General features: G+C 51.5%; 1 protein-coding gene across 3 annotated transcripts in view; it reads left to right on the top strand.

Annotated features, from left to right (window-relative positions):
• proser3 (proline and serine rich 3) overlaps nucleotides 1-20,187 on the top strand; it is an 81,914-nt gene extending 61,727 nt beyond the window's left edge. For all 3 annotated transcript variants that reach the window (XM_087980757.1, XM_087980756.1, XM_087980758.1), the window contains 3 exons: nucleotides 811-973; nucleotides 16,868-16,949; nucleotides 18,652-20,187. In XM_087980757.1, the coding sequence (XP_087836883.1) occupies nucleotides 811-973; nucleotides 16,868-16,949; nucleotides 18,652-18,697 (291 nt within the window). In that variant the 3' untranslated portion in view covers nucleotides 18,698-20,187. The remainder of the gene's footprint in view (nucleotides 1-810; nucleotides 974-16,867; nucleotides 16,950-18,651) is intronic.
• The last annotated feature ends 2,514 nt before the right edge of the window (nucleotides 20,188-22,701 follow it).

The raw sequence follows: 22,701 nt of genomic DNA, 5'->3' as shown, positions 1-22,701 counted from the left end.
CCTCTGACAGTGTGGCACTTCCTCAGCACTGACCCTCTGACAGTGTGGCACTCCCTCAGCACTGACCCTCTGACAGTGTGGCACTCCCTCAGCACTGACCCTCTGACAGTGTGGCACTCCCTCAGCACTGACCTCCGACAGTGTGGCACTCCCTCAGCACTGACCCTCTGAAAGTGCGCCACTCCCTCAGCACTGACCCTCCGACGGTGCGCCACTCCCTCAGCACTGAACCTCAAACAATGCCCACTCCCTCAGCAATGAACCTCAAACAATGCCCACTCCCTCAGCACTGACCCTCTGACAGAGTGGCCGCTCCCTCAGTAGTAACGCTCTGACAGTGTGGCACTCTCTCAGCACTGACCCTCCAACTGTGCCCACTCCCTCAGCACTGACCCTCCAACAGTGCCCACTCCCTCAGCAGTGACCCTCCGAAAGCGCGGCGCTCCCTCAGCACTGACCCTCCGACGGAGTGGCCGCTCCCTCAGCACTGACCCTCCGACGGAGTGGCCGCTCCCTCAGCACTGACCCTCCGACGGAGTGGCCGCTCCCTCAGCACTGACCCTCCGACGGAGTGGCTGCTCCCTCAGCACTGACCCTCCGACGGAGTGGCCGCTCCCTCAGCACTGACCCTCCGACGAAGTGGCCGCTCCCTCAGCACTGATTCTCTGACAGTTGCCCTGAAGCCTGTTCTTTATGAAATGTTCATTCATTATATAAGATTCCATCCCCTGGTCTGAGCGTCATTCAATGAGCAATGTCCCTTGTCATGGTTGGGAGTTGGTGTAATCCGTGTGTTTCTCTGTGCCCAAGGTGGTCTCTGAGAGAATGTTCCCACGTTGCAAACCAAACCATCAGATCAGGAGCAAGCCAAACACAGTTGGCAGAGCCAGGGGCCATCGCCTACCACCTTCACCAGTGAATGAAACTCGCCAGACACCAGAGACTGTCACCAAACTGCTTGAAGAAGCTGAAGGTAGCAACACTGCTCACCCATTATACACAGGGTAAAGCTCACCTATTATACACAGGGTAAAGCTCACCCATTACACACAGGGTAAAGCTCACCCATTATACACAGGGTAAAGCTCACCCATTATACACAGGGTAAAGCTCACCCATAATACACAGGGTAAAGCTCACCCATAATACACAGGGTAAAGCTCACCCATAATACACAGGGTAAAGCTCACCCATTATACACAGGGTAACGCTCACCCATTATACACAGGGTAAAGCTCACCCATTATACACAGGGTAACGCTCACCCATAATACACAGGGTAAAGCTCACCCATTATACACAGGGTAAAGCTCACCCATTATACACAGGGTAAAGCTCACCCATTATACACAGGGTAAAGCTCACCCCATTATACACAGGGTAAAGCTCACCCATTATACACAGGGTAAAGCTCACCCATTATACACCGGGTAAAGCTCACCCATTATACACCGGGTAAAGCTCACCCATTATACACCGGGTAAAGCTCACCCATTATACACAGGGTAAAGCTCACCCATTATACACAGGGTAAAGCTCACCCATTATACACCGGGTAAAGCTCCCCCATTATACACCGGGTAAAGCTCACCCACTATACACCGGGTAAAGCTCACCCACTATACACCGGGTAAAGCTCACCCACTATACACAGGGTAAAGCTCACCCACTATACACAGGGTAAAGCTCACCCACTATACACCGGGTAAAGCTCACCCACTATACACCGGGTAAAGCTCACCCACTATACACCGGGTAAAGCTCACCCATTATACACAGGGTAAAGCTCACCCACAATACACAGGGTAAAGCTCACCCACAATACACAGGGTAAAGCTCACCCATTATACACCGGGTAAAGCTCACCCATTATACACAGGGTAAAGCTCACCCATTATACACAGGGTAAAGCTCACCCATTATACACCGGGTAAAGCTCACCCACTATACACCGGGTAAAGCTCACCCATTATACACAGGGTAAAGCTCACCCACAATACACAGGGTAAAGCTCACCCATTATACACAGGGTAAAGCTCACCCACAATACACAGGGTAAAGCTCACCCACAATACACAGGGTAAAGCTCACCCATTATACACCGGGTAAAGCTCACCCATTATACACCGGGTAAAGCTCACCCATTATACACAGGGTAAAGCTCACCCATTATACACAGGGTAAAGCTCACCCACAATACACAGGGTAAAGCTCACCCATTATACACAGGGTAAAGCTCACCCACAATACACAGGGTAAAGCTCACCCACAATACACAGGGTAAAGCTCACCCATTATACACCGGGTAAAGCTCACCCATTATACACCGGGTAAAGCTCACCCATTATACACAGGGTAAAGCTCACCCATTATACACAGGGTAAAGCTCACCCATTATACACCGGGTAAAGCTCACCCACTATACACCGGGTAAAGCTCACCCATTATACACAGGGTAAAGCTCACCCATTATACACAGGGTAAAGCTCACCCACAATACACAGGGTAAAGCTCACCCATTATACACAGGGTAAAGCTCACCCACAATACACAGGGTAAAGCTCACCCATAATACACAGGGTAAAGCTCACGCACAATACACAGGGTAAAGCTCACCCATTATACACCGGGTAAAGCTCACCCATTATACACCGGGTAAAGCTCACCCACTATACACAGGGTAAAGCTCACCCACTATACACAGGGTAAAGCTCACCCACTATACACAGGGTAAAGCTCACCCACTATACACCGGGTAAAGCTCACCCATTATACACCGGGTAAAGCTCACCTATTATACACCGGGTAAAGCTCACCCACTATACACAGGGTAAAGCTCACCTATTATACACAGGGTAAAGCTCACCCACTATACACAGGGTAAAGCTCACCCATTATACACAGGGTAAAGCTCACCCATTATACACAGGGTAAAGCTCACCCATTATACACAGGGTAAAGCTCACCCACTATACACAGGGTAAAGCTCACCCACTATACACAGGGTAAAGCTCACCCACAATACACAGGGTAAAGCTCACCCACAATACACAGGGTAAAGCTCACCCACAATACACAGGGTAAAGCTCAACCATTATACACAGGGTAAAGCTCACCCATTATACACAGGGTAAAGCTCACCCATTATACACAGGGTAAAGCTCACCCATTATACACAGGGTAAAGCTCACCCATTATACACAGGGTAAAGCTCAACCATTATACACAGGGTAAAGCTCACCCATTATACACAGGGTAAAGCTCACCCATTATACACAGTGTAAAGCTCACCCACAATACACAGGGTAACGCTCACCCCATTATACACAGGGTAAAGCTCACCCATTATACACAGTGTAAAGCTCACCCATTATACACAGGGTAAAGCTCACCCATTATACACAGGGTAAAGCTCACCCACTATACACAGGGTAAAGCTCACCCACTATACACAGGGTAAAGCTCACCCCATTATACACAGGGTAAAGCTCACCCATTATACACAGGGTAAAGCTCAACCATTATACACAGGGTAAAGCTCACACACAATACACAGGGTAAAGCTCACCCACAATACACAGGGTAAAGCTCACCCCCAATACACAGGGTAAAGCTCACCCCCAATACACAGGGTAAAGCTCAACCATTGTGCACAGGGTAAAGCTCACCCATTATACACAGGGTAAAGCTCACCGAATAAACACAGGGTAAAGCTCACCCCATTATACACAGGGTAAAGCTCACCCACAATACACAGGGTAAAGCTCACCCACAATACACAGGGTAAAGCTCACCCACAATACACAGGGTAAAGCTCACCCACAATACACAGGGTAAAGCTCACCCACAATACACAGGGTAAAGCTCACCCCCAATACACAGGGTAAAGCTCAACCATTATGCACAGGGTAAAGCTCACCCATTATACACAGGGTAAAGCTCACCGAATAAACACAGGGTAAAGCTCACCCCATTATACACAGGGTAAAGCTCACCCCATTATACACAGGGTAACGCTCACCCATTATACACAGGGTAAAGCTCACCCATTATACACAGGGTAAAGCTCACCCATTATACACAGGGTAAAGCTCACCCATTATACACAGGGTAAAGCTCACCCATAATACACAGGGTAACGCTCACCCATAATACACAGGGTAACGCTCACCCATAATACACAGGGTAAAGCTCACCCCATTATACACAGGGTAAAGCTCACCCATTATACACAGGGTAAAGCTCACCCATTATACACAGGGTAAAGCTCACCCATTATACACAGGGTAAAGCTCACCCATTATACACAGGGTAACGCTCACTCATAATACACAGGGTAACGCTCACCCATAATACACAGGGTAAAGCTCACCCCATTATACACAGGGTAAAGCTCACCCCATTATACACAGGGTAAAGCTCACCCCATTATACACAGGGTAAAGCTCACCCATTATACACAGGGTAAAGCTCACCCATTATACACAGGGTAAAGCTCACCCATTATACACAGGGTAAAGCTCACCGAATAAACACAGGGTAAAGCTCACCCCATTATACACAGGGTAAAGCTCACCCACAATACACAGGGTAAAGCTCACCCACAATACACAGGGTAAAGCTCACCCACAATACACAGGGTAAAGCTCACCCACAATACACAGGGTAAAGCTCACCCACAATACACAGGGTAAAGCTCACCCCCAATACACAGGGTAAAGCTCAACCATTATGCACAGGGTAAAGCTCACCCATTATACACAGGGTAAAGCTCACCGAATAAACACAGGGTAAAGCTCACCCCATTATACACAGGGTAAAGCTCACCCCATTATACACAGGGTAAAGCTCACCCATTATACACAGGGTAAAGCTCACCCATTATACACAGGGTAAAGCTCACCCATTATACACAGGGTAAAGCTCACCCATTATACACAGGGTAAAGCTCACCCATAATACACAGGGTAACGCTCACCCATAATACACAGGGTAACGCTCACCCATAATACACAGGGTAAAGCTCACCCCATTATACACAGGGTAAAGCTCACCCATTATACACAGGGTAAAGCTCACCCATTATACACAGGGTAAAGCTCACCCATTATACACAGGGTAAAGCTCACCCATTATACACAGGGTAACGCTCACTCATAATACACAGGGTAACGCTCACCCATAATACACAGGGTAAAGCTCACCCCATTATACACAGGGTAAAGCTCACCCCATTATACACAGGGTAAAGCTCACCCATTATACACAGGGTAAAGCTCACCCATTATACACAGGGTAAAGCTCACCCATTATACACAGGGTAAAGCTCACCCACTGTACACCGGGTAAAGCTCACCCACTATACACCGGGTAAAGCTCACCCACTATACACAGGGTAAAGCTCACCCACTATACACAGGGTAAAGCTCACCTATTATAAACCGGGTAAAGCTCACCCCATTATACACAGGGTAAAGCTCACCCATTATACACAGGGTAAAGCTCACCCATTATACACAGGGTAAAGCTCACCCATAATACACAGGGTAACGCTCACCCATAATACACAGGGTAACGCTCACCCATAATACACAGGGTAAAGCTCACCCATTATACACAGGGTAAAGCTCACCCATTATACACAGGGTAAAGCTCACCCATTATACACAGGGTAAAGCTCACCCATTATACACAGGGTAAAGCTCACCCATTATACACAGGGTAACGCTCACTCATAATACACAGGGTAACGCTCACCCATAATACACAGGGTAAAGCTCACCCCATTATACACAGGGTAAAGCTCACCCCATTATACACAGGGTAAAGCTCACCCATTATACACAGGGTAAAGCTCACCCATTATACACAGGGTAAAGCTCACCCATTATACACAGGGTAAAGCTCACCCACTGTACACCGGGTAAAGCTCACCCACTATACACCGGGTAAAGCTCACCCACTATACACAGGGTAAAGCTCACCCACTATACACAGGGTAAAGCTCACCTATTATAAACCGGGTAAAGCTCACCCCATTATACACAGGGTAAAGCTCACCCATTATACACAGGGTAAAGCTCACCCATAATACACCGGGTAAAGCTCACCCACTGTACACCGGGTAAAGCTCACCCACTATACACCGGGTAAAGCTCACCCACTATACACCGGGTAAAGCTCACCCACTATACACAGGGTAAAGCTCACCCACTATACACCGGGTAAAGCTCACCCCATAATACACAGGGTAAAGCTCACCCCATTATACACAGGGTAAAGCTCACCCATTATACACAGGGTAAAGCTCACCCATTATACACAGGGTAAAGCTCACCCACTGTACACCGGGTAAAGCTCACCCCATTATACACAGGGTAAAGCTCACCCATTATACACAGGGTAAAGCTCACCCATAATACACCGGGTAAAGCTCACCCACTGTACACCGGGTAAAGCTCACCCCATTATACACAGGGTAAAGCTCACCCATTATACACAGGGTAAAGCTCACCCATTATACACAGGGTAAAGCTCACCCATTATACACAGGGTAAAGCTCACCCATTATACACAGGGTAAAGCTCACCCACTGTACACCGGGTAAAGCTCACCCACTATACACCGGGTAAAGCTCACCCACTATACACCGGGTAAAGCTCACCCACTATACACAGGGTAAAGCTCACCCACTATACACAGGGTAAAGCTCACCTATTATAAACCGGGTAAAGCTCACCCCATTATACACAGGGTAAAGCTCACCCATTATACACAGGGTAAAGCTCACCCATTATACACAGGGTAAAGCTCACCCATAATACACCGGGTAAAGCTCACCCACTGTACACCGGGTAAAGCTCACCCACTATACACCGGGTAAAGCTCACCCACTATACACCGGGTAAAGCTCACCCACTATACACCGGGTAAAGCTCACCCACTATACACCGGGTAAAGCTCACCCCATAATACACAGGGTAAAGCTCACCCCATTATACACAGGGTAAAGCTCACCCATTATACACAGGGTAAAGCTCACCCATTATACACAGGGTAAAGCTCACCCACTGTACACCGGGTAAAGCTCACCCACTATACACAGGGTAAAGCTCACCTATTATACACCGGGTAAAGCTCACCCCATTATACACAGGGTAAAGCTCACCCATTATACACAGGGTAAAGCTCACCCATAATACACCGGGTAAAGCTCACCCACTGTACACCGGGTAAAGCTCACCCACTATACACCGGGTAAAGCTCACCCACTATACACAGGGTAAAGCTCACCCACTATACACAGGGTAAAGCTCACCTATTATACACCGGGTAAAGCTCACCCCATTATACACAGGGTAAAGCTCACCCCATTATACACAGGGTAAAGCTCACCCATTATACACAGGGTAAAGCTCACCCATTATACACAGGGTAAAGCTCACCCATAATACACCGGGTAAAGCTCACCCACTGTACACCGGGTAAAGCTCACCCACTATACACCGGGTAAAGCTCACCCACTATACACAGGGTAAAGCTCACCCATTATACACAGGGTAAAGCTCACCCACAATACACAGGGTGAAGCTCACCCACAATACACAGGGTGAAGCTCACCCCCAATACACAGGGTAAAGCTCACCCATTATGCACAGGGTAAAGCTCACCCATTATGCACAGGGTAAAGATCACCCATTATACACAGGGTAAAGCTCAACCATAATACACAGGGTAAAGCTCAACCATAATACACAGGGTAACGCTCACCCATTATACACAGGGTAAAGCTCACCCATAATACACAGGGTAACGCTCACCCACAATACCCAGGGTAAAGCTCACCCATAATACACAGGGTGAAGCTCACCCCCAATACACAGGGTAAAGCTCAACCATTATGCACAGGGTAAAGCTCACCCATTATGCACAGGGTAAAGCTCACCCATTATACACCGGGTAAAGCTCACCCATAATACACAGGGTAAAGCTCACCCATTATACACAGGGTAAAGCTCACCCATTATACACAGGGTAAAGCTCACCCATTATACACAGGGTAAAGCTCACCCATTATACACAGGGTAAAGCTCACCCATTATACACAGGGTAAAGCTCACCCATAATACACCGGGTAAAGCTCACCCATTATACACCGGGTAAAGCTCACCCATTATGCACAGGGTAAAGCTCACCCATTATACACAGGGTAACGCTCACCCATTATACACAGGGTAACGCTCACCCATTATACACAGGGTAACGCTCACCCATTATACACAGGGTAACGCTCACCCATTATACACAGGGTAAAGCTCACCCATTATACACAGGGTAAAGCTCACCCATTATACACAGGGTAAAGCTCACCCATTATACACAGGGTAAAGCTCACCCATAATACACCGGGTAAAGCTCACCCATTATACACCGGGTAAAGCTCACCCATTATGCACAGGGTAAAGCTCACCCATTATACACAGGGTAACGCTCACCCATTATACACAGGGTAACGCTCACCCATTATACACAGGGTAACGCTCACCCATTATACACAGGGTAACGCTCACCCATTATACACAGGGTAAAGCTCACCCATTATACACAGGGTAAAGCTCACCCATTATACACCGGGTAACGCTCACCCATAATACACCGGGTAAAGCTCACCCATTATACACAGGGTAACGCTCACCCATTATACACCGGGTAAAGCTCACCCATTATACACAGGGTAACGCTCACCCATTATACACAGGGTAAAGCTCACCGAATATACACCGGGTAAAGCTCACCCATTATACACAGGGTAACGCTCACCCATTATACACAGGGTAAAGCTCACCGAATAAACACAGGGTAAAGCTCACCCACTATACACAGGGTAAATCTCACCCCATTATACACAGCGTAAGGCTCACCCATTATACACAGGGTAAAGCTCACCCATTATACACGGGGTAAAGCTCACCCCATTATACACAGGGTAAAGCTCACCCCATTATAGACAGGGTAAAGTTCACCCATTATACACAGCGTAAAGCTCACCAATTATACACAGGGTAAAGCTAACTACTTGTTTGTGAATACAGAAACTAATAAAAATGATGAGCTATCCCATGCTGTGCCCTGTCACAATAATACACGGTAGTGGTTAATGGAAAGTTGAGTAATAACAGCGAGGTGTGCTGCAATGAAATGAGTGTCTGGGATGATGATCCACCCCAAGTCCTGCAGTAGCCATTGACCAGTGAGCACCTCATGCTCTTTCACCGGATGCTCTCAGACTTTGATGGAACTGCAAAAGAGGAGCAGTCAGCTGGGTACACTCCCCCCCACCCCAGGCCTGTTCCCTGTATCTGTGCCTAGGCCTATACCCTCAACTCTTTTAAACTGAAAATTAAGGCATCCCAACCCACCCCCATCAGACAGTCCCAGGACAGAGACTGGCCAGATTGGCCGTCTGGCAGCGAGTGGGAATAAAGAGATCTTTTCCAGGTGCCTAGTGGAGTTTTAACAATCTGGGACAAAGGAACTGAGGGCAATGTTGTTCATTATCCATGTGCCACCAATGTTGGTGGAGGGACAGGTAAGTGTTGAGGGACTGGGGGAGGCTGCGGAAGGACTTGCAGAGCTGGGAGAGTAGACAAACGACTGGCAGATGGGGAAAGTGTGAGGTTTGGCACTTTGGTCGGAAGAATAAAGGTATGTAGATTGTTCTCTAAAGAGAAAGGGCTTTGAAAGTCTGAAGTGTAAAGGAATTTGGGAGTCCGAGTTCGGAATTCTCTTTAAAGGTTACCAGGTTCAGTTGGTGCTTAGGAAGGCAAGTGTAATGTTAAGAATCATTCCAAGAGGGCTAGAATACAGGAGCAGGGATATACTTCTCAGGCTGTATTAGGATTTATTTGGAATTCATAAGGACTGGATAGAACATAGAACGTTACAGCGCTGTGCAGGTCCTTCGGCCTTCAATGTTGCGCCGACCTATGAAAGCGATCTGAAGCCCATCTAACCTCCACTATTCCACTCTCGTCCATGTGTCTATCCAATGGCCATTTAAATACCCTTAAAGTTGGCAAGTGTCCTCCTGTTGCAGGCAGGGCGTTCCCAGGGCTGAACGGTAGTTGAGGTTTCAGTGGAGTTTAGAGGAACGTGAAACTTAAAGGCTTGGATGGACTGGACATGGAGAAGATGTTTCCACTACTAGCAGAGACTAGGACGCGTGGGCACAGCCTGACAAGCCTTTTGAACGGAGACGAGGAGGAATCCCATCAGCCAGAGGGTGGGGAATCTGTGGAACTCATTGCCGCAGGAGGCTGTGGAAACAAAGTCATCGAGTGTACATAAGACCAAGAGAAATACTTGCCTGATTGATAAGCTGACCAAGGGTTATGGGGAGAAGTCAGGAGAATGGGTTGGAAAAACAGAGCAGCCACGATTGAATGGCACAGCAACGACGAGGGGCCAAATGGCCTTGTGCAGGTTCAAAATCTTACTGTTGAATAGTCCAGCACAGGATTAGACACTGTATCTCTGTATATACGTCCATGCTGTCCCTGTCCTGGGTGTGTTTGATGGGAGGACAGTGTAGGGGGAGCTTTACTCTGTATCTAACCCCGTGCTGTCCCTGTCCCTGTCCCTGTCCCTGTCCCTGGGAGTGTTTGATGGGGGGACAGTGTAGAGGGAGCTTTACTATGTATCTAATCCCGTGCTGTCCCTGTCCCTGGGAGTGTTTGATGGGGGGACAGTGTAGAGGGAGCTTTACTCTGTATCTAACCCTGTGCTGTCCCTGTCCCTGGGAGTGTTTGATGGGGGGACAGTGTAGAGGGAGCTTTACTCTGTATCTAACCCCGTGCAGTCCCTGTCCCTGGGAGTGTTTGATGGAGGTTATTGTAGAGGGAGCTTTACTCTGTATCTAACCCTGTGCTGTCCCTGTCCCTGGGAGTGTTTGATGGAGGGACAGTGTAGAGGGAGCTTTACCCTGTATCTAACCCCGTGCTGTCCCTGTCCCTGGGAGTGTTTGATGGAGGGACAGTGTAGAGGGAGCTTTACTCTGTATCTAACCCCGTGCTGTTCCTGTCCCTGGGAGTGTTTCATGGGGGACAGTGTAGAGGGAGCTTTACTCTGTATCTAACCCTGTGCTGTCCCTGTCCCTGGGACAGTTTGATGGGGGGGACAGTGTAGAGGCAGCTTTACTCTGTATCTAACGCCGTGCTGTCCCTGTCCCTGGGAGTGTTTCATGGGGGGACAGTGTAGAGGGAGCTTTACTCTGTACCGTGCCCCCTCCTGTTCTGGGATAGGTGGACAGTAAAGAGGAAGCTTTACTCTGTATTCAACTCCATGCTGTCCCTGTCCCTGGGAGTGTTTGATCGGGGGAGAGTGTAGAGGGAGATTTACTCTGTATCTAACCCCGTGCTGTCCCTATCCTGGGAGTGTTTGATGAGAGGGGACAGTGTAGTGTGAGCTTTACTCTGTATCTAACCCCATGCTGTCCCTGTCCCTGGGAGTGTTTGATGGTGGGGGACAGTATAGAGTGAGCTTTACTTTGTATCTAACCCCGTGCTGTCCCTGTCCCTGGGAGTGTTTGATGGGGGAGACAGTGTAGAGCGAGCTTTACTCTGTATCTAACCCTGTGCTGTCCCTGGGAGTGTTTGATGGGGGACAGTGTAGAGGGAGCTTTACTCTGTATCTAACCCCGTGCTGTCCCTGGGAGTGTTTGATGGGGGACAGTGTAGAGGGAGCTTTACTCTGTATCTAACCATGTGCTGTCCCTGTCCTTGGGAATGTTTGATGGGGGGACAGTGTAGAGGGAGCTTTGCTCTGTATCTAACCCCGTGCTGTCCCTGTCCCTGGGAGTGTTTGATGGGGGACAGTGTAGAGGGAGCTTTACTCTGTGTCTAACCCCGTGTTGTCCCTGTCCTGGGAGTGTTTGATGGGGGGGGGACAGTGTAGAGGGAACTTTAGTCTGTATCTAACCTCGTGCTGTCCCTGTCCCTGGAAGTGTTTGATGGGGGGACAGTGTAGAGGGAGCTTTACTACGTATCTAACCCCATGCTGTCCCTATCCCTGGGAGTGTTTGATGGGGGGGGACAGTATAGAGGGAGCTTTAGTCTGTATTTAACCCCGTGCTGTCCCTGTCCCTGGGAGTGTTTGATGGGGGGACAGTGTAGAGGGAGCTTTACTATGTATCTAATCCCGTGCTGTCCCTGTCCCTGGGAGTGTTTGATGGGGGGACAGTGTAGAGGGAGCTTTACTCTGTATCTAACCCTGTGCTGTCCCTGTCCCTGTCCCTGGGAGTGTTTGATGGGGGGACAGTGTAGAGGGAGCTTTACTCTGTATCTAACCCTGTGCTGTCCCTGTCCCTGGGAGTGTTTGATGGAGGGACAGTGTAGAGGCAGCTTTACTCTGTATCTAACGCCGTGCTGTCCCTGTCCCTGGGAGTGTTTCATGGGGGGACAGTGTAGAGGGAGCTTTACTCTGTACCGTGCCCCCTCCTGTTCTGGGATAGGTGGACAGTGAAGAGGAAGCTTTACTCTGTATTCAACTCCATGCTGTCCCTGTCCCTGGGAGTGTTTGATCGGGGGAGAGTGTAGTGTGAGCTTTACTCTGTATCTAACCCCATGCTGTCCCTGTCCCTGGGAGTGTTTGATGGGGGGACAGTATAGAGTGAGCTTTACTTTGTATCTAACCCCATGCTGTCCCTATCCCTGGGAGTGTTTGATGGGGCGGACAGTGTAGAGGGAGCTTTACTCTGTGTCTAACCCCGTGCTGTCCCTGTCCCTGGGAGTGTTTGATGGGGGAGACAGTGTAGAGCGAGCTTTACTCTGTATCTAACCCTGTGCTGTCCCTGGGAGTGTTTGATGGGGGACAGTGTAGAGGGAGCTTTACTCTGTATCTAACCCCGTGCTGTCCCTGGGAGTGTTTGATGGGGGACAGTGTAGAGGGAGCTTTACTCTGTATCTAACCATGTGCTGTCCCTGTCCTTGGGAGTGTTTGATGGGGGACAGTGTAGAGGGAGCTTTGCTCTGTATCTAACCCCGTGCTGTCCCTGTCCCTGGGAGTGTTTGATGGGGGACAGTGTAGAGGGAGCTTTACTCTGTGTCTAACCCCGTGTTGTCCCTGTCCTGGGAGTGTTTGATGGGGGGGGGACAGTGTAGAGGGAACTTTAGTCTGTATCTAACCTCGTGCTGTCCCTGTCCCTGGAAGTGTTTGATGGGGGGACAGTGTAGAGGGAGCTTTACTACGTATCTAACCCCATGCTGTCCCTATCCCTGGGAGTGTTTGATGGGGGGGGGACAGTATAGAGGGAGCTTTAGTCTGTATTTAACCCCGTGCTGTCCCTGTCCCTGGGAGTGTTTGATGGGGGGACAGTGTAGAGGGAGCTTTACTATGTATCTAATCCCGTGCTGTCCCTGTCCCTGGGAGTATTTGATGGGGGGACAGTGTAGTGGGAGCTTTACTCTGTATCTAACCCTGTGCTGTCCCTGTCCCTGGGAGTGTTTGATGGGGGGACAGTGTAGAGGGAGCTTTACTCTGTATCTAACCCCGTGCAGTCCCTGTCCCTGGGAGTGTTTGATGGAGGTTATTGTAGAGGGAGCTTTACTCTGTATCTAACCCTGTGCTGTCCCTGTCCCTGGGAGTGTTTGATGGAGGGACAGTGTAGAGGGAGCTTTACTCTGTATCTAACCCTGTGCTGTCCCTGTCCCTGGGACAGTTTGATGGGGGGGACAGTGTAGAGGCAGCTTTACTCTGTATCTAACGCCGTGCTGTCCCTGTCCCTGGGAGTGTTTCATGGGGGGACAGTGTAGAGGGAGCTTTACTCTGTACCGTGCCCCCTCCTGTTCTGGGATAGGTGGACAGTGAAGAGGAAGCTTTACTCTGTATTCAACTCCATGCTGTCCCTGTCCCTGGGAGTGTTTGATCAGGGGAGAGTGTAGAGGGAGATTTACTCTGTATCTAACCCCGTGCTGTCCCTATCCTGGGAGTGTTTGATGAGAGGGGACAGTGTAGTGTGAGCTTTACTCTGTATCTAACCCCATGCTGTCCCTGTCCCTGGGAGTGTTTGATGGTGGGGGACAGTATAGAGTGAGCTTTACTTTGTATCTAACCCCATGCTGTCCCTATCCCTGGGAGTGTTTGATGGGGCGGACAGTGTAGAGGGAGCTTTACTCTGTGTCTAACCCCGTTCTGTCCCTGTCCCTGGGAGTGTTTGATGGGGGAGACAGTGTAGAGCGAGCTTTACTCTGTATCTAACCCTGTGCTGTCCCTGGGAGTGTTTGATGGGGGACAGTGTAGAGGGAGATTTACTCTGTATCTAACCCCGTGCTGTCCCTGGGAGTGTTTGATGGGGGACAGTGTAGAGGGAGCTTTACTCTGTATCTGACCATGTGCTGTCCCTGTCCTTGGGAGTGTTTGATGGGGGACAGTGTAGAGGGAGCTTTGCTCTGTATCTAACCCCGTGCTGTCCCTGTCCCTGGGAGTGTTTGATGGGGGACAGTGTAGAGGGAGCTTTACTCTGTGTCTAACCCCGTGTTGTCCCTGTCCTGGGAGTGTTTGATGGGGGGGGGAACAGTGTAGAGGGAACTTTAGTCTGTATCTAACCTCGTGCTGTCCCTGTCCCTGGAAGTGTTTGATGGGGGGACAGTGTAGAAGGAGCTTTACTACGTATCTAACCCCATGCTGTCCCTATCCCTGGGAGTGTTTGATGGGGGGGGACAGTATAGAGGGAGCTTTAGTCTGTATTTAACCCCGTGCTGTCCCTGTCCCTGGGAGTGTTTGATGGGGGGACAGTGTAGAGAGAGCTTTACCCTGTATCTCGCCCCGTGCTGTTCCTGTCCCTGGGAATGTTTGATGGGGGACAGTGTAGAGGAAGCTTTACTCTGTATCTAACCCAGTGCTGTGCCTGTCCCTGGGAGTGTTTGATGGGGCGGACAGTGCAGAGGGAGCTTTACTCTGTATCTCACCCTGTGCTGTGCCTGTCCCTGGGAGTGTTTGATGGGGCAGACAGTGTAGAGGGAGCTTTACTCTGTATCTAACCCTGTGCTGTCCCTGTCCCTGGGGGTGTTTGATGGGGGAGACAGTGTAGAGGGACCTTTACTCTGTATCTAACCCCGTGCTGTGCCTGTCCCTGGGAGTGTTTGATGGGGGGGGGGGGGACAGTGTAGATGGAGCTTTAGTCTGTATCTAACCCGTGCTGTCCCTGTCCCTGGAAGTGTTTGATGGGGGGACAGTGTAGAGGGAGCTTTACTATGTATCTAACCCCATGCTGTCCCTATCCCTGGGAGTGTTTGATGGGGGGGGACAGTGTAGAGAAAGCTTTACTCTGTATCTAACCCCGTGTTGTCCCTGTCCCTGGGAGTGTTTGATGGGGGAACAGTGTAGAGGGAGCTTTACTCTGTATCTAACCCCGTGTTGTCCCTGTCCCTGGGAGTGTTTGATGGGGGAGACAGTGTAGAGGGAGCTTTACTCTGTATCTAACCCCGTGCTGTCCCTGTCCTGGGAGTGTTTGATGGGGGGACAGTGTAGAGGGAGCTTTACTCTGTGTCTAACCCCGTGCTGTCCCTGTCCCTGGGAGTGTTTGATGGGGGAACAGTGTAGAGGGAGCTTTACTCTGTATCTAACCCCGTGTTGTCCCTGTCCCTGGGAATGTTTGATGGGGGAGACAGTGTAGAGGGACCTTTACTCTGTATCTAACCCCGTGCTGTGCCTGTCCCTGGGAGTGTTTGATGGGGGGGGGGGACAGAGTAGATGGAGCTTTAGTCTGTATCTAACCCGTGCTGTCCCTGTCCCTGGAAGTGTTTGATGGGGGGACAGTGTAGAGGGAGCTTTACTATGTATCTAACCCCATGCTGTCCCTATCCCTGGGAGTGTTTGATGGGGGGGGACAGTATAGAGGGAGCTTTAGTCTGTATTTAACCCCGTGCTGTCCCTGTCCCTGGGAGTGTTTGATGGGGGGTCAGTGTAGAGAGAGCTTTACCCTGTATCTCGCCCCGTGCTGTTCCTGTCCCTGGGAATGTTTGATGGGGGTCAGTGTAGAGGGAGCTTTACTCTGTATCTAACCCTGTGCTGTGCCTGTCCCTGGGAGTGTTTGATGGGGCGGACTGTGTAGAGGAAGCTTTACTCTGTATCTAACCTCGTGCTGTCCCTGTCCTGGGAGTGTTTGATGGGGGGACCGTGTAGAGGGAGCTTTACTCTGTATCTAACCCTGTGCTGTCCCTATCCCTGGGAGTGTTTGATGGGGCGGACAGTGTAGAGGGAGCTTTACTCTGTATCTAACCCAGTGCTGTCCCTGTCCCTAGGAATGTTTGATGGGGCGGACTGTGTAGAGAGACCTTTACTCTGTATCTCACCCTGTGCTGTTCCTGTCCCTGGGAATGTTTGATGGGGGACAGTGTAGAGGGAGCTTTACTCTGTATCTAACCCCGTGCTGTCCCTGTCCCTGGGAGTGTTTGATGGGGGGACAGTGTAGAGGGAGCTTTACTCTGTATCTAACCCCGTGCTGTCCCTGTCCCTGGGAGTGTTTGATGGGGGGGACAGTGTAGAGGGAGCTTTTCTCTGTATCTAACCCCGTGCTGTCCCTGTCCCTGGGAGTGTTTGATGGGGGACAGTGTAGAGGGAGCTTTACCCTGTATCTAACCCCGTGCTGTCCCTGTCCCTGGGAGTGTTTGATGGGGGGACAGTGTAGAGGGAGCTTTACTCTGTATCTAACCCCGTGCTGTCCCTGTCCCTGGGAGTGTTTGATGGGGGGGACAGTGTAGTGGGAGCTTTACTCTGTATCCAGTTGAGGTCCAGCTGCATTCTGGTTGGGTGTTGATGGTTGGGTGTTGGCAGGAAGCCACCATATCTCAGTCTCCTTTTCCTTCTGCAGAATCAGATGGTATGGAGTTTGAAGAAGACGTGTTGCTTCGAGTGCTGCGACAGCAGAGGGACCGGGTCCGGCAGCAGCTCAGGTGGGAGTTTTCAAATTGACTCAAATTCCCCCGATGGTTTGCTCTGTGCTATCGATCACTATGTTCACTCATTGAAGGAGCTGCTTTTTGGCGTGTCGGGCCTGGTTGAGAGAGTCCAGGCACTCGAGGAGCCTTGCCCATATTCCCTGCAGCTCCTGACCCTGGGCAGTTACCTGTTTTAACTTCTGTCAGATTAAACAGTGCCCCTTGCTGCTTGAATCAAGGGTCTCTGGCAGCATCGTGGGTACAGCACTGTCTATTAGCAGAGTCATACTCATATGACATAAACCAGTACGTTGGGGATTGTGCTGAGGGAGGGCAGCACTGTCAGAGAGTCAGTGCTGAGGGAGTGGGCACTGTCGGAGGGTCAGTGCTGAGGGAGTGGGCACTGTCAGAGGGTCAGTGCTGAGGGAGTGGGCACTGTCGGAGGGTCAGTGCTGAGGGAGTGGGCACTGTCGGAGGGTCAGTGCTGAGGGAGTGGGCACTGTCAGAGGGTCAGTGCTGAGGGAGTGCCGCACTTGTTGGAGGGTCAGTGCTGAGGGAGCGCCGCACTTGTTGGAGGGTCAGTGCTGAGGGAGGGCCGCACTGTCGGAGGGTCAGTGCTGAGGGAGGGCCGCACTGTCGGAGGGTCAGTGCTGAGGGAGGGCCGCACTGTCGGAGGGTCAGTGCTGAGGGAGGGCCGCACTGTCGGAGGGTCAGTGCTGAGGGAGGGCCGCACTGTCGGAGGGTCAGTGCTGAGGGAGGGCCGCACTGTCGGAGGGTCAGTGCTGAGGGAGGGCCGCACTGTCGGAGGGTCAGTGCTGAGGGAGGGCCGCACTGTCGGAGGGTCAGTGCTGAGGGAGGGCCGCACTGTCGGAGGGTCAGTGCTGAGGGAGGGCCGCACTGTCGGAGGGTCAGTGCTGAGGGAGGGCAGCACTGTCGGAGGGTCAGTGCTGAGGGAGGGCAGCACTGTCGGAGGGTCAGTGCTGAGGGAGTGGGCACTGTCGGAGGGTCAGTGCTGAGGGAGCGCTGCACTGTCAGAGGGTCAGTGCTGAGGGAGTGGGCACTGTCGGAGGGTCAGTGCTGCGGGAGTGGGCACTGTCAGAGGGTCAGTGCTGAGGGAGTGCCGCACTGTCGGAGGGTCAGTGCTGAGGGAGCGCTGCACTGTCGGAGGGTCAGTGCTGCGGGAGTGGGCACTGTCGGAGGGTCAGTGCTGCGGGAGTGGGCACTGTCAGAGGGTCAGTGCTGAGGGAGTGCCGCACTGTCGGAGGGTCAGTGCTGAGGGAGTGGGCACTGTCGGAGGGTCAGTGCTGAGGAAGTGGGCACTGTCGGAGGGTCAATGCTGAGGGAGTGTTGCACTGTCGGAGGGTCAATGCTGAGGGAGTGCTGCACTGTCGGAGATACTGTCTTTTCACTTAGACATTTAACTGAGCCAGTTAATCCCCTCGAGTTGGTGACAGAACAATTTGGCCCTGCCCTTTTTTGGAAAGAGGACAATGGGAATTCTCCCCGGGACTGATATTTATTGCTCAACTAATATAACTTTTAAAACCGGATGATGCTTGTCGTTCTCACAGTGCGTTATGGGTGCTTTCTGTTCGCATGTTTCTTACTTTGTCAATGTGGTCCCTGTCTTCAGTATTGTGTTTCTATCCCTGCGGGGTGACCCAGTGTCGTGAGCCTGTCTGTATGAGGACTAGCCTTGGTGCTGTTTTTGTTGTAGGGAAGCTGACCGGAGACTGACCATCATGAGTGGCCTCTCACACTGAAGTCTGACGGCCTGGGGGAACGTCATTACACATCCATGTTCTTTCACTCCAGCCCTTTCTGCTCCCACCATTCTCACCACCACCTCCTGCTCAATCTGATGGGTCACGGGTCCCCTCAACTCTCAGCGCCTGACTTGGCATCTTGAGACCTCAGTAATGTGGACCTCCTACCCATGATGCATTTGAAAAGCCAGCAAGGATATATATGGGGATGGGTCTATGTGTGTGTGTGTGTCTGTCTGTGATCCAGTTGAGAACTTTTTAATGAGATCGTTGCATTCCAGCAGTGATTTAAACGGGTGGCAGTGGGCATGAGGTCTGTGATCCTCCCTCACACAGTGACCGGCCGGGGGTCTGTGATCCCCCCTCACACAGTGACCGGCCGGGGGTCTGTGATCCCCCCTCACACAGTGACCGGCCGGGGGTCTGTGATCCCCCCTCACACAGTGACCGGCCGGGGGTCTGTGATCCCCCCTCACACAGTGACCGGCCGGGGGTCTGTGATCCCCCCTCACACAGTGACCGGCCGGGGGTCTGTGATCCCCCCTCACACAGTGACCGGCCGGGGGTCTGTGATCCCCCCTCACACAGTGACCGGCCGGGGGTCTGTGATCCCCCCTCACACAGTGACCGGCCGGGGGTCTGTGATCCCCCCTCACACAGTGACCGGCCGGGGGTCTGTGGTTCCCCCACACGGTGACCGGCCGGGAGTCTGTGATTCCCCTCACACAGTGACCGGCCGGGGGTCTGTGATCCCCCCTCACACAGTGACCGGCCGGGGGTCTGTGATCCCCCCTCACACAGTGACCGGCCGGGGGTCTGTGATCCCCCCTCACACGGTGACCGGCCGGGGGTCTGTGATCCCCCCTCACACGGTGACCGGCCGGGGGTCTGTGGTTCCCCCACACGGTGACCGGCCGGGAGTCTGTGATTCCCCTCACACAGTGACCGGCCGGGGGTCTGTGATCCCCCCTCACACAGTGACCGGCCGGGGGTCTGTGATCCCCCCTCACACAGTGACCGGCCGGGGGTCTGTGATCCCCCCTCATACAGTGACCGGCCGAGGGTCTGTGATCCCCCCTCACACAGTGACCGGCCGGGAGTCTGTGATTCCCCCTCATACAGTGATAGTACGGGGTCTGTGGTTCCCCCACACGGTGAGGGGACGGGGGTCTGTGTCTGTGACTCCCCACCCCCCCACCGTAACAGTAGCATGTTGCTTAATACAAGTTGTTGTTGAAGTGGAAGTGAACCTGATGCTGGAGTGTGATTACATTGGAAGCCTGTCCTGCAGCCTGTGCAGCTCCAGCTGCAGTCTTTGGACAGTGCCGTAAGTTGTGTGATGTCTGTTCCCTCCCTCCCTTCACCCCATCTGCAACTCCCCGCCTGGCCCTGTTTGTCACTCACTCGCGATGCATTAGCCCACAGAGTTTTAATCATTACTTGGAATCGATGGATTTTCTGGTGTAATAAATTTTGTACAAATGTGGTCAGTTGTGTTCATTAATCAATCGATGTGGAATGAATCCCCACGCACACACACACATGCACACAGACACACGCGCGCATGCAAATGAAATCAAAACCAGAAAGTGCTGAAGAAACTGAGCAGATCTGACAGCATCAGGAAAGACAAGGTCCAATCCAGCAGAGTCAGCATCGGTTCCATGGAAGGGAAATTGCGCAAAGTGAATTTTTAGAGTTATTCAAGGACGTCTTGACCAGCGTGGATGGAGGCATACAGGTGGGTGTGGTGTTTTTGGACCTGCAAAAGATGTTCATCAAGATACCTCGCAACAGGTTCAATGAGAAGATCAGAGCCTCTGGTATTGGAGGTAGAATGTTGGAGTGGATACAGAATTGGCTTGTGGGCAGGCGGGGTGAAGGGTTCTTCTACAAATGGTGACCTGTGACCAGTGGAGTTCGACAAGGGGTCAGTGCTCGGACTGCAAGTGTTTACTATGTCTATTAATGACAGCAAAATCTCATTAATGACTTGGAGGAAGGAAACAAATGCACTGTAGCCAAAATTTGCTGGCGACTCAAAAATAGGTGAAAAGGCAAGTTATGAGAGAGAAAAACAAAGAGTTTACGGCGGGATATTGTGTTAAGTAAACAGGCACAAAGTTGGCAAGCATAGTATAATGTGAGAAAATGTGAAGTTCATTATGGGAGGGAGAACAAAAGACCCATATTGAAATGGCGAAAGCTACAAAACAAAGGGACTTGGGCACAAAACACACAGCTAACTCACAATGGCAGTGGCTAATCAGGCAGGCGAATGGGAAAAAACAGTGAGAGAAATGCCGATGCTGAAAATTAGCAACAAAAAGCAGAAATTGCTGGAAAGGTTCAGCAGGTGAGAGGGCGGGTAAGTGGAGCTGAGGTCCTACAAAGATCAGCCATGGTCTTATTGAATGGTGGAGCAGGCTCCAAGGGCTGACTCTTGCTCCTAGTCCTTCCGTTCTTCAGGTGGTGTCAACACCAACTCAACACTGACATCTACAAACCCACCAACTCCCACAGCTACCTGGACCACACCTCCTCCACCCTGCCTCCTGGAAAAATGCTATCCCTTATTCCCAATTCCTCCGTCACTGCTGCATCTGCTCCCAGTACGACCAGCTCCACCAGGGAACACACCAGATGGCCTCCTCCTTTAAAGGCCGCAACTGATACAGTCAATGACGTGTGAAAGTGCAAGTGAAACTTTGATGGATGTGGAAGAGATGCCGTCCAGTGCATCTCATCCACTTCCTGCCCTCAAACCCTACCCCTCCAACTGCAACAAGGACAGAATTACCCTCCTCCCCCTCCCCCCACTCTGGTCCTCACCTTCCACTCGCCAACCTCCCTATACATCGCATCATCCTCCGCCATTTCCACCATCTTCAAATGGACCCCACCACCAGAGTTATATTCCCCTCCCCACCCCTATTTGCTTTCCGTAAAGACCATTCTCTCCGCGACTCCCTTGTCAGGTCCACATCCCCCACTAACTCACCATCCCTTCCTGGCACTCTCCCCTGCAAAACCTGCGCCCACACCTCCTCCCTCACCTCCATCCCAGGCCCCAAAGGAGCCTTCCACATCCATCACAGTTTCACCTGCATTTCCACCAATTTACCATTTACTGTGCCCGTCTCCTCTACATTGGGGAGACTGGACGCCTACTTGCAGAACACTTCAGAGAACAGCTCCAGGGCATTCACATCAACCAACCCCACCGCCCCGTGGCCAAACATTTGAACTCCCCCTCCCATTCTGCCGAGGACATGCAGGTCCTGGGCCTCTTCCATTGCCACTCCCTCACCGCCTGACGCCTGGAGGAAGAGCACCTCATCTTCCGCCTTGGGACCCTCCAACCTCACGGGATCAACGTGGATTTCACCAGTTTCCTCATTTCCCCTCCCCCCATCTTCTCCCAGATCCAAACTTCCAACTGGGCACCGCCCTCTTGACCTGTCCATCTTCCTTCCCACCTATCTGCTCCACCCTCCCCTCCAACCTATCACCATTACCCCCCACCTCCATCTACACATTGCACTCTCAGCTACCTTCCCCTTCCCTCGCCCCAACCCCCTCAGCTCACAGCCTCATTCCTGATGAAGTGCTTTTGCCCAAAACGTTGACTCTCCTGCTCCTCAGATACTGCCCAACGTGCTGTGCTTTTCCAGCACCACTCTCTTTGACTCTGATCTCCGGCATCTGCAGTCCTCACTTTCGCCCTGGGGGACAAGGTGGTTTGTTGAAGTGGCAGGTAACTGGAAGTTTCTGGGCCTTGTTTGCGGACAGAACGCAGATGTTATGGAGAGCGGGCACCCAGTCTGCCTCGTTTTCCCAGTGAGGAGGAGACCACACTCCGAGCAGTGAATGCAGTCGACTGGATTGAGTGAAGTGCAGGTAAAGTGCTGCTTCACCTGGACCCTTGGATACTGAGGAGGGGGCAAGTAAATGTACAGGTGTTACACCTTCTACAGTTGCAGGGAGGGAAGGTGCCATGG

The sequence above is a fragment of the Chiloscyllium plagiosum genome, unplaced genomic scaffold, assembly GCF_037043375.1.
Source record: "Chiloscyllium plagiosum isolate Xiang-an unplaced genomic scaffold, Cpla_swu_hap1 HiC_scaffold_38, whole genome shotgun sequence".
In the NCBI taxonomy this organism is placed as follows: Eukaryota; Metazoa; Chordata; class Chondrichthyes; order Orectolobiformes; family Hemiscylliidae; genus Chiloscyllium; species Chiloscyllium plagiosum.
Note: the sequence above shows the minus strand (reverse complement) of the source record. Positions and strands in the feature narration are given on the sequence as shown.